The 12354-nt window shown below is 36.2% G+C and overlaps 2 protein-coding genes across 3 annotated transcripts; both read left to right on the top strand.

Moving 5' to 3' along the window:
• Positions 1-1890: 1890 nt before the first annotated feature.
• LOC8269962 (galactan beta-1,4-galactosyltransferase GALS1) lies at positions 1891-4509 on the top strand. 2 transcript variants are annotated; one of them, XR_007214855.1, is made up of 3 exons: positions 1891-3227; positions 3347-3891; positions 4130-4509. XR_007214855.1 is itself a non-coding variant. In XM_002510703.4 (2 exons), the coding sequence occupies exons 1-2, from the start codon at positions 2116-2118 to the stop codon at positions 3696-3698; spliced, it is 1464 nt and encodes a 487-aa protein (XP_002510749.1). In that variant the 5' UTR covers positions 1891-2115; the 3' UTR covers positions 3699-3958. The 2 variants fall into 2 exon arrangements, 1 of the variants encoding a protein (XP_002510749.1); XM_002510703.4 differs by lacking the exon at positions 4130-4509 and having other exon boundaries at positions 3347-3958.
• A 1950-nt stretch (positions 4510-6459) lies between these two features.
• LOC8269963 (protein RGF1 INDUCIBLE TRANSCRIPTION FACTOR 1) lies at positions 6460-8893 on the top strand. Its single transcript, XM_002510704.4, has 6 exons — positions 6460-6676; positions 6787-6906; positions 7029-7135; positions 7220-7420; positions 7512-7727; positions 8153-8893. Exons 3-6 carry the CDS (start codon positions 7133-7135, stop codon positions 8438-8440), a joined length of 708 nt encoding a protein of 235 aa, XP_002510750.1. The 5' UTR covers positions 6460-6676; positions 6787-6906; positions 7029-7132; the 3' UTR covers positions 8441-8893.
• Positions 8894-12354: the final 3461 nt, after the last annotated feature.

Raw genomic sequence — 12354 nt, 5'->3', positions numbered from 1 at the left:
GTGACTGTTAGTCCTCTCGCGACTCTTATTCAGTAACCCGACTCCTTCATCATCAGGTGATGTATTTGATTTGGTATGTAAATTTGTAAATTTTAGATTCTCCGCAGTAGTAATTAGTAGATGTATCAGTTGTAAATTTTATGAGTTTCAGGTCTCGCCTAATTTTTTCTGGCAGACCGAAGTATTTATGTAGAATGTAGCTATTAAGATAATTTGTAGTTTTAATAATATAAATTTGAGATGAGATTTGTTTAAGTCAGTGAGTATCAGGCTTACTACGGGTTTCGGTAGTCTTACGTCTACCCATTCCCTAGTGTCGGTCACGGGCCCACGGGTGGGGTCGTGACAATATACTTGTTTGAAAGATTTATATATATATTTTTTTTAAAATATTAAGAAATTAAAAAGATAAATATATGAGATTGGATTACTTGTTTTCAGCTTTCTGTTTTTTCGTTTTCTATTGTTTATTGCATATTATTACCAAAATTGTAAATTTTTTATTACAAAATATTACAGATTTCTTGAAATTATAGTGTGCCGATTTTGTTTGAATCGGTTACTAGACATATGTTATTTTTGAGCAAAACATGCTTGTGTGGTTTTGCATGAGTAGCATAGAAGTAAATTTGCTGGTTATGTAACATATTTTTGTAAGATTTTAGTGATGGTGGTATACAAATTAGACATTCCGATTAGATAAGAGTTTCATTGGGGGTGATGGACGCATTAGATTAGATCCAATTAGTATAAAAAGATGAAAAATAAAGGAGAAAGGTGGAAGTCCTGCTTGCCGACAACAAAATGTGGATGGAGCAATCTAAAATGTGAATCATGCATTGGCATAGCTCTCAGGCCTTGGATTGGATATGTGCAACGGCCAGCAATGAGACATTTGAGAGTTCAGTCGGTCCCTGCCGCTCATTCATTTTTACCCACTATAGGCTACTGTGAGTGAATAAAGAGAAATTTAATTCGCAGCAAAAATGCTCCATCTCTCTAGATTAGGCCTTAATCATTAGAACCACTATTGTGCTGGGCAATTACCCCCTGAAATTAATTAATTTTGGTTGTTCACTTTAGAGATGCTATACTTACTATTCATATCATGTTTCTGTACCCACCGACACTTGTTCATCACCAAATTACCACTAATAATTTCTTTTATATATGGCAAAGAAAACAGTCTTAAAAAAGAAAGAAGAGGCCTTAATCAGCTGAATAATCCAGATCCTGTACCCGTCATTAAATCTTTCACATGGCACTGTTTCTTCTACCAAAAGCCACCTGTCAGATTAAAATAGGATTCCATTCAGCTCATTCTCCTATAAATGGGCTGAATTATTAGATACTGTACCATGGAAGTTTCTTGGAAATTTATGATAATGTGATTTTCGATTGCTTATTTAGATAAGTGCAATGAGAATAAAAGGGTTTAATTAGGAATGGTGAATCCTGAAAAGGTGTAACTAATAAGGATGAGAGAGTAGGAGAAGTGGTCATCCTCTACTGGATTATTAATGTCTTAATTCATACATATTTTTCATTTTAGTTTTGCTAATATGTCTAATACTAATAAATTATTATTTTTTAATTATACAGTTATTTCTGATCTGAATAAAATAGTAAATATTAATTAATAAAATTCATTTAAGAAACATTTTAAAAAATATTATATTATATGCATCTTAATTAATATTATTACTTTTAATTAAATAATTATAATGATCGCGTGGTAACGGACACTAATTAATGGTAAATAGTATTGAGGGGCCCCAGCCCTCTTAAAATCTTAAACACTGGCCACTCGATGCCACTAATATAATTTAAAGCTCTCGACAATTTTTTATTTTTTTATTTTTTGTTTTCTTTCCTTTGTACAGAAAATTAAAAAAAAAAAAAAAGAAGGTGTTAATTTCGTAATAAAAGCGAGATCCAAACCCGAAACGAGTAAAAGAAACTATCCTCAAAATTCCCAAAAGCCCAAACCAAAGCGGAGGTGCAGCCACCCTTTCATTTTGTGTGTTGGCACCTGTGGCTTATGACCATCCTTTGACACTTTGACCTTTCAGTCTCACTCATCCCTCCACCCTCACCGACACCACCACCTCTACTATGAGAAAAGACTGTCCGCCGCTCTCCTCCGTCACTGGCGGCAAGCTACCTTCATGTTTGGAAACTAAGCCTTTAGTAGCCACATTACTAGCTCTCACTCTAGTCATGCTTCTCTGGAACCTCCCTCCTTACTACCAAAACCTCCTCTCCACCACCCGTCCTTGCTCTGCCCCCGCCGCCGCCGCCGCCCTTGCTGCATCAAATGCTTCCTCATTACCTATTACCTCAGTATCTGAACAGAAATACTCGACCGGCGTTTCAGACCCAAACAAGCGGATCTTTGAAGCATACGGGAACGCGGCAGCTCTCTTTGTTAAGATGGGGGCATACCGAGGTGGGCCCAGGACATTTGCAGTGGTAGGACTCGCTTCCAAGCCTATTCATGTGTTTGGGCGTCCTTGGTACAAATGCGAGTGGATCTCTAACAATGGTTCTTCTATGAGGGCTAAGGCCTATAAGATGCTTCCTGACTGGGGCTATGGTCGTGTCTACACTGTTGTCGTTGTCAATTGTACTTTCCCACTCAATCCTAACCGGGAAAATGCTGGTGGTAAGCTCATCCTCAATGCCTATTACGGTGAATCTCCAAGGAAGTACGAGAAAATCGTTGCTTTAGAGGAGGCGCCTGGTTCCTATAACGACTCTAACTATCACCCTCCTTATCAGTACGAGTATCTCTATTGCGGCTCTTCTTTGTATGGGAATTTGAGTGCTGCTAGGATGAGGGAATGGATGGCTTACCACGCCTGGTTCTTTGGACCCAGCTCCCATTTTGTGTTTCATGATGCTGGTGGAGTTAGCCCTCAAGTAAGAGCTGCCCTTGAGCCCTGGGTGCGAGCTGGGAGGGCTACGGTTCAGGATATCAGAGGACAGGCCGAGTTTGATGGGTATTATTATAACCAATTTCTGGTGGTGAATGACTGCTTGCATCGGTACCGGCATGCTGCCAATTGGACATTTTACTTTGATGTGGATGAGTATATCTATTTGCCTGATGGCAGTACCTTGCAATCGGTGCTTGCTGAATTCTCGGATTATACTCAGTTCACTATTGAGCAGAACCCAATGTCTAGTGTGCTCTGTTTGAATGATTCCAGTCACGACTATCCCAGGTAAATATACATTAATTAGTTTCCAAATATGTTTTGTTTTGAGCTCGAACATAATACATAGATAACATCTTTTCATAGCTAGTGATAGGCTTAAGAATTGTGTATTAATTTGACAACAGGGAGTGGGGATTCGAGAAGCTATTATTCAGAGAATCAAGAAGTGGGATTCGGAGGGATCGCAAATACGCAATACAGGCAAAGAATGCATTTGCTACAGGAGTCCACATGTCTGAGAATGTGGTTGGGAAGACCTTGCACAAGACTGAAACAAAGATTCGTTATTATCACTACCACAACTCCATCACAGTGCAGGGCGAACTATGCAGGCAACTTCTACCAGCATCAGCAAAGCACAATGTCACTTGGTACAATAAACTGCCGTATGTCTACGATGACAATATGAAGAAGCTGGTGACCACCATCAGGGATTTTGAGAGAAATACAATCGGAAACGTACGGCAATACTCATGATTTTGAAATTAACAGCAAAACCAAAATCCCACATGTGTGCATTATTTGACACTTCACGCGTGATCGTGAATTCATTCACTTTTGCTGAAAATGCACTCCTCTTTCCTGTGTTGTGCTGTGCTGTGCTCCTCCCCCCCAACACATCTCTGCCTCTATGTCTGTGGTCAGACACTAAAATTGCAACAAAAAAGAGGTGAAGGAAACTTCAATGTGGCTTTCATTTGTCTATAATAATAATTTACGTATTAATTATTGATCCATTCCTGTACTCTTTCTCTATTTAAAGTTTTCTTTTTGGGTCTTAATTTTAATTTAATTCTATTGGTGATTCTTTATGTAAAGAGGATGTCATGAGTAATCATATTTCTTCCAACTCTTTTTGGGTATAAATGCTTTTGGCATGTTTCTTAATTTGACAATTTTATATGTAGGGAAGCTAAGGATGGATGCCATGTGATGTGATGATTAAACAACAGACAAGCTGTTGAATGAAATATGTGGTGTGTGTGTGTGTGGGGGGGTGGTGGGGGCCCTCTTTTCTAACTTTTCTTTGTTGATTGACAAGTGGTAGACAGTATCTACAACCACGAAGACAAGGGCCTTTCTGTACGAGGGAGTCAGTCAGCCTTTCAGAGCCCAATAGTCCAAATAAATTCATAAAAACAAGGCCCAATTGTTGAGACAAGGGGAGTGAAGAGTCTAGTTAAGCTTTTCAGATTTTTTATTTATTATAGCGGATTTCCCTTTTCATCTGAAGAATAATTTATGGTCCACATCACATCTACTCTCAAACATAATCCTTTGTTCCTGATTATTGTGCCCAATGAGTTACGTATTAAAACCAACCAAATTATTGATTTTTGTCTTAACTGGAAGGTACTGAGCTCTCATCTCCGGTTCAAGTCTCTAGCAATAAAAGGCAGTTGCTTATGTACATCTTGATTATTCTGCAATCTCCATCTCCGAGTTGAGGTTCAGCGTCAGGTCTTAGGAGCTGCTTAGTAAGTTTTACTTGAATACGGTAGCCTTATTTACGTGGTACGTTGAATTGCAAAAAAAAGAAAAAACAATAAAAGACCCTTTTCTTGGAGTTCCAAGAAGTCTTATAAATTGATTATGATGGGAAAAACAACTTTTAAAGTACAAGATGGAGAGGGCAGGTCCTGAAATATAATACTGTTTCCAAAACTAGTAAGACAAACTAAACGAGGAACATGAATATAAGATGAGGGTTGTCTGTTTGAACCTTAATCATGGCGTAGCATTTATCCAACACAGGAGGATAAGCATCGACCCTTTTAAAATAATTTTATGATTGTGGAGAGCACAAAGGGACCTTGAAAGCCTGATTAGATGGAATAAATCGAGAGGTGGAATGGATCTTTTTCCTTTATGACACGAACTGCCACTCAGTTTGATACTTTTTTCTTTTGTTTTTTTTCGGCTTATAATGGATTGGATTAGTGGAACTTAAAGTTGGATCTTATGCTCTCCTTTACTCTCAAAACCCTTACCATAAGAAGCCATTGAAATCCGCACTAAATTCAACTTTTGTGCGGCCAGCAAAGCAAAGGAAGCCTATTTATAGTTTAAGCAAACACCCTGTCCATTTCAGAGTATTCAAGTTTTTTAATATTTCATTTGAATTAAAGAATGCTTAGTAGATTTGATTGTATAAAAAAGAAAGCAGCTAAATTAGCTCTCTGTAAATTTATAAGAAAACCTTGATAAAATTACTGTAAAACAGAAGAAGTAAGTAAATGAATGGAAAATATAGAAAGATTACATGTATTGTATGGACAGTCCATTAAGAAATAAACACAGGGCATGAGTACCAAAATATTGGGAGGAACAGAAATCCAAAATGTTGAAAAAAGCAGGCATTATTAAGATACGTAATTGTTGTCCATAATGAGGCGACTTATCCGTAGGCGTTGCTTGTCGGAGGGTTCCACGTAGTTTGGAAGTTTTATAATTTATAAACAACATTTGGCATTCTTCTTCGTTTTCTCACAATTTGATTAGTCTAATTATCAGTCTTTGGAGTTTAGACATGAATAGCTCCTACTGTTTTATGCATCTGAAATATTATTATTACCCAAAACAAAGATATACTGTTTTTGAAACTATTCTGACTTGTGATGAGATTTTTAATTTATTTATTCTCTTTTTCTTTTTTTGGGTTATAAGATGTTAATTGATTCATTTGGAGAGGCCAACTACATGTATGCTTCTTTGTTAGTAACTCGAAACAAATTTTATATGAAAGCATCTCTATTGAGAGACATATAACGAATATTTTACCATATGTAATCCTTATATATATTTTTATCTAAATTATTATTATTATTTTTAATTACAGAATGATTCTTCTTAACTTATTTATCAATTTGTATACTACACGTGTTAATAATATATATATATATATATATATATATTAAAATGAAAAATTAAGTGGTGGAGAGCAGTAAGCAATGTTTTATAAGTGTCTGAATTATGGATCAAATTGTTCCTTCTACATTATATGATTACAATTGTAATAGGCAGTAAGATTTTGTTGTCCTAATTAAACAAATGTGGTGGAAAAGAAATTATACACACTCGTGCGTGCACCCTTACACATGGACGCCGCCCAAACTCATCGTATTTCTTTAAGAAAATATTATATATATATATATTAAAATGCTGTAAAGTTGACTTGCGGGTTTTGTCGGATAGAAGAAAGAAAGATCAGGGGAAGGAGGAGGGTTGGGGGCTGCCTCTTCCGAACACACACTTTCACACGTGGGGTTTTCCTAAAGTATGTAAAAAGCGGCCGTCAACTTGCATTCAATCGGGGACCCCCGGACGCAAACGCCGTCAGGCATAGCCCGGTGTTTTTAAAAAGTGATCCCACGGTTACTATTCAACTGAAATTGGGGAATCTGTTAATTGCTGTCTCCATTCATGCCCGTCGATATATTCCGCTGTTATAAAATGTTGGCACGTTTACTTAAGCTTCTTCTTTTCTTTTTAATAATTAAATAGAATTAAAATAACTTTATTTGCTGTTTCTGTGACCGCCTTATAAATTAATTTCCATGTTTAGGTCTCCATTTCCTCTCATTCGGATATTATTTATATAAGCAGTATATATATTACTCCACTCTTCCCTTCAATCTTTTGTTCGGTGCGGCTGTTTATTCTGCCCCAGGATTAATTGCTGCTGGTCAGCCTCTTTTTGCTCAATCTCAATCTCCCTCTCTTTCTGTTTCTACTGATTTTTATTATTAATTTCAAATAGGATTCTGTTTCCTAATGCATTATTACTGCTTCCCTCTTCACTTTCAGATTCAGTCAATCTTTTTGGATTTGGATTTAATCCTTTCTCTGGTGTTGCCCGACCTAACTTACTCGAGCTTCGACAAATTCGCATCTTTTGAGAGACAAAAGTCATGGTAATTTGTTTTTTCATTGCTTTTACTCCACAAATCTGCTTTCCGAGTTTTGATTTTTACTTCAAGAAGCTCGTCGATATGCAGGTAAGTCCATTTGGACAGATGGTTCATCATGATTTAGGCCCTCCATGGTTGCGACCAATGCTGAGAGCAAGCTACTTTGTACCTTGTTCCTTTCATGGAGATTCTAATAAAAGTGAATGCAATCTGTTTTGTTTGGATTGTATGGGAAATGCGCTCTGTTCTTATTGTTTGATTAATCATAAGGATCACCGCATTGTGCAGGTTTATCTCTGAATTTCTCGTCTTTTCCTGTTTGAGTTTCTATTCAATTGGACAAGCTCAGATTTAACACGAATGAAACGGATTGCTGCAGATAAGGAGATCTTCGTATCATAACGTGGTCAGAGTTAATGAAATACAGAAGTACATCGACATATCATGCGTCCAGACCTATATTATCAATAGTGCCAAGATTGTGTTCCTGAACGAGAGGCCTCAGCCAAGGCCTGGAAAGGGTGTTACCAACACTTGTGAGATTTGTTGCAGAAGCCTCCTTGATTCCTTCAGATTCTGTTCTCTTGGTTGCAAGGTTTATTTTTTTCCCCTCATCGTCTCTCTTATTTCCAGGTGCTTTTGTTTCTTCCTGTTTAAGTTACAGTTTTTTTTAGTGGTCGGTTCAAATCACATCATTCTTGCCGTACTTGATTTCAATTTCATTCCTCTCCTTCTTTTTCTTTTTTTTCGGTCTAATAAAAATATTACATGGTTTGATCTCGAGAAGTCAGGGTTCCGATGAGTATATCTTCATTGACCAAACCCAAATAATAGAGGAGAAGTAATTTAATAAATATCGGTATTGAGAAATCCGAATTTGCTTGCACATGCATTTTCCCCTCCGTGATCTTTGGTTTGGTAGTTGATATCGTGTCAATATAATCCTTTGGTTTTCACCTGCTCTGTTTCTGATGTTTAGTTTACTAAAGTACCCTATCTGCTATTTGTTACTGTTATTAGCTGGGAGGCATGAAGAGAGGCGACCCAGACCTCACATTTACACTGAGAATGAAGCACAACAGGGACCCCTTCCTTGGTGGTTCTGAATCTGATGAGTCATCTACTCCAAAGAAGATAAGGAAGACCCATGCTTTCAACCGTTTGATGGATGGACTTTCTATTTACTCATCTGATGGCCATAGCTCTGGTGATGAGGCTACTACCAACATTTCTCCATCTACTCCTCCCATTTACAATCACCGCAATGCAAGAAGAAGAAAGGGTATACCTCATCGTGCTCCATTTTGAGATTTCCGAAAACTCGACTAAAAGAAAACTATTGAAAAGAGAAGAGGAAGATATAAAGGAAAAAGGGGGGATAATGTTTCCAATAATACTTAGTATGTAGTGAAAGATACACATATAAAGTTAGGTCAAAGAAGTGGAATGTGGGAAATGATTGTTATAGTGTTCGAGTTTCTCGTGTAAATACTAGAAAAAGTAGTGTGTTTCTATTAGCTTTGGAGCAAGAAAAATGATCCCTTCATATATATTTAGCAACAGTGTTGGGATTTATTTTCTGGATTAGCAATTGTTAGGATAGAGATATAAAACCAATGTTGATGTACAGATGATGACATATATGGGCTATAGGTTGTTGGAAAGACGGTAATAATGGAGTTGCATTATATGATGGCATATGTATATAACAGAAAAGAATGTGTTTTGTCCATATAGATAAAAGAGTTAATAGTTTGTTTTGGTTTGGTGCGGTGGTCTGCTTGTTTTTAATTATGAATTTATGTATCCTGTAAGCAATGTGATGAAGAAGTAGCAACTGGTATCGATCGTGTTGTGTTAAGAGTGAATATGTTATGTGGTGTTGCTTTAGGGAAGAAAAATGAGGTAGCTGCAGTTGCTTATATTGTGATTGAAGGAATAGAGGTAATGGATGTGTGTAGTATTTTTTATATTCAAATATTCAGTGGATAGAGATCACATGTTTTCCGAGTCTAAGATTCTAAGACAGTAGTGTGTAAGCTTGTTCTGGGTAATGTAAAAGTGGAGCAGGATCAAATAGTAGTTTTAGGTGCGATAAGAGGAAAAGTAGCAATCTTGTTCTTGTTCTTGGATATTAAACGTAGTGGATGATTCTGGATTTGATCATATAGTAGTGGTAATGGGTCCTCAGAAGGGAAGTAGAAAGAGAGGTCAATTTTCCATTCCAAATTGGATGGAGGAATGAAATGATAATTCTGTGATAATGTGTAGCCAAGGGTCCAAATGGGAAGTGGTTGAATTTGGGTTGCGTTCACGCAGAGGTTGGGTTTAGATTTTGATATTTGAAGAGAGAGGGTTACACACGTCTGAAATAGTTTTCGGAAGTAGCAGCCGAATCATTATCACAATTGGAAGATATTATTGTGTAATGTGTCCACACATCTCCACAAATTAGAAGGAAAGATAATTGCTTACTAGGGAAATCCAAAATAAAATAATAAATAGAATTGGCAAAGACAGTGTTAACAGAAAGAAAGGAGTTGAAAGGGAGAATTTTGTGCAAGTAAAAATAGAAGTGGGAAGGGACAAAAGAAAAAGCAGTTTCTGGAATGAATAGTAAAATGAAAGAAAAAGGCTTAGGAGACACGAAAACCCTACAGGAGACGAGGACGTCGCTCTCCTGATGCTCCCAATCGATTAATCAAACCCAAATATAATAATAAACAAGTGGAAGTGGATGACGAGAGCCGTAAGGAATCTGAAAGGCTGCCTCTGCTTCAACCCACTTTTATTTCTTTTCTTTTTTATTCATTTTTCCCGCCTCTTCTTATCCTTTCTTTTTGCCCCTGCGAAATTATTTTATTCTTTACCAAGGAAAACGATATAACATTTGGATTTCTTCCCTATAAATAAATACATAAATAAGAGTGAATTATTGAGATAAATCTGGAGGGGTGACGTTTCCAAAGTCTCAACTTGGCAAGTGACAGAGACATTCAAGTGCTTACATTGCTTTACAGAGTGCCACGTTATTCAGATCATAGGTGTGCGGGCGGACACTTGTCGTCCCATCCTTTGCTTATACTGTATATGACTTGGGTGGGGGTCCACTCATTTTATCATCTTGTGCTCCAAGAGAACACAACACCGCCGCTGGAGATCGCGAATGCCTGCTGCTGCACAAAAGTAGAAACTGATTGTTAATACCAAAATTTCTGTGTAGCGGGATGCGGATAAGGAGTTGCTGCCTGTGTCCTTCTTTTTTCTTATCTATAATTTATAATGGCTACTTAAGCAGACAAGACACATAGTATCATCATCAGATTTCATACAATCGGTAGTAAACAGCCATATGGTCCTGATGCTGATAATAAGCCTTATTAATTATTATAAGTTAATTAAGTTGTGGTTTCCCTTTTCCCCTTTGGCACTGCACCAACCTGTCCTTTCTCTTTTTCTACAAAATTATGTTATTTTCGTCTTCCTTTTACTTTTAGGCAAGCAGAAAGTGTGTCATTGGGTACCCACTTCAACTCTGAAGCTGCTCTTCTTTATCCTTTTACTGCTCTTCTTACAGCTGATGCTAATGGAATTTCTTCTTAATTGCTCCAAGAAAACTAGCCTCTCCCTCTATTTTACACAGGACAGTGATAGAATCGTTATTGAAGAATTTGTGCCGAGAATGTTATTTGTAAATTTAAATGAATTCCATTCCAGCTGATGCTTACTAAATCAAGAAAGTAAATTGAGATTTGGCATTCAATGTGCACATCGGCAATATTAAAAACAAAACAGATGATATTTAGTGGCGAATCTACAAGGCAATGCGCTATTATCCACTTGTGGCGAATCCAATTGGGTCTACACTCATAGGCCATAGCTAAAATCTCCCCCACTTCTTTTGCCATTTGGCCCTCTTATTATCTTTCTCAGCTAGTTGCTTAACTTCAATATTACATTATTCCCAACAAGTTCTTTTAAGTTATGTTTATTTTTTTTATTTCAAGAGTATATATAAAAGTTAAATTTTAAAAAGAATTTATAATTCCTTTTCCTTCTCTAAAATAACTCGAGGGTCACATTCTTTCGGGATCATATTTTCTCTTTTTATTTTTCCTCTCACATTATCTCTTCTTACTTATTTATTTTTTTATTTTATTTATAAAAAAAATCAATAAAAAATATTGTCGCAATATATACACTTTGAAGATAAATTAAGATAGACATACAATACCGATGTATTTAACTCGGCACTTTATAGTTTAAGGTTTAGGATTTAGGTTACCTTCGTATAAACATATGGATAGAAAGTTATGATTTACTTTTGTATAATTTACATGGATAATTTAGATTCAAGTTTTTTTTTTTTCTTTTTGTAGAGTGTCATATACCTTTTTATAGCGATTTAAAAAGATAATTAGCAGTTGTTATATAATTCAAGATGCATGAAACCTTATACGTTACATAATGTAAATGTGGATGGGATGGAATTCGATAAAAGTCCAATTATAAGAATCAAAACATAAAGAATTTGGAAATTATTAAGCATTGACTGACGAGTAAAGAAATAGATAAAGCCCCAAGAGAAATATGGGATGAAGAAATGAGGGAAGTGGAGTGTACGTGGGTCAATCCATTCAATGATATTGTAGTAAAAGTGCAACCTCAGCCCTGGCCTGCTAACTTCTGGTGGGTCGGCTCACTTGTCCACCTTTTGGTCGTTGGGCCTCCATTTATTGAGAAGGATATGTGCTTTTATTATTTTGCAAATCGGATAGAATTATTGCTCTATATAAAGTATAAGACTATTGAAGTAGATAAAAAAAGTATAGAAATTATAATAATAGTTTTAATTCGACATTTGAAAGTTGAAATTCTTATATCTATAGTAATAAAATCAAAACTATTGAATTTAATAAAATGGAATTGGATTCTTATAATATTTTAGATATTTTCTGTGTTCAAGTGCAAATTAGACTGAATATGTTTATTTGTTATTTAAAATAAAAGTCAGAAATAAGAAATAAAATCAGGCAATTGCCTACTTTGGTTTGAGTGATACCCAAGCCAAAACCATTTTACTATTAATTAATTTCCACATACTTTTAATTTTTAATTGTTTGTCTACACAAATCAATTTACCTTCACTTCAAGTTTCCTGTGGGCTGCCGGTTTGACTTCACCCATTAGATCCTTCACTGCATTTAACTTTTTTATTCTTA

This window comes from Ricinus communis, chromosome 2 (assembly GCF_019578655.1).
Source record: "Ricinus communis isolate WT05 ecotype wild-type chromosome 2, ASM1957865v1, whole genome shotgun sequence".
Taxonomy (NCBI): Eukaryota; Viridiplantae; Streptophyta; class Magnoliopsida; order Malpighiales; family Euphorbiaceae; genus Ricinus; species Ricinus communis.
This window is presented reverse-complemented; position numbering and strand designations above follow the sequence as displayed.

Excerpts from the sequence above, each read along its gene's own strand:
- LOC8269962 (XM_002510703.4), top strand. The coding sequence starts at position 2,116 with ATGAGAAAAGACTGTCCGCCGCTCTCCTCCGTCACTGGCGGCAAGCTA. Across the intron at positions 3,228-3,346 it reads TCCAGTCACGACTATCCCAG|GGAGTGGGGATTCGAGAAGC; the intron begins GTAAATATACAT and ends ATTTGACAACAG.
- LOC8269963 (XM_002510704.4), top strand. Across the intron at positions 7,421-7,511 it reads AGGATCACCGCATTGTGCAG|ATAAGGAGATCTTCGTATCA; the intron begins GTTTATCTCTGA and ends GGATTGCTGCAG. Across the intron at positions 7,728-8,152 it reads TCTGTTCTCTTGGTTGCAAG|CTGGGAGGCATGAAGAGAGG; the intron begins GTTTATTTTTTT and ends TACTGTTATTAG.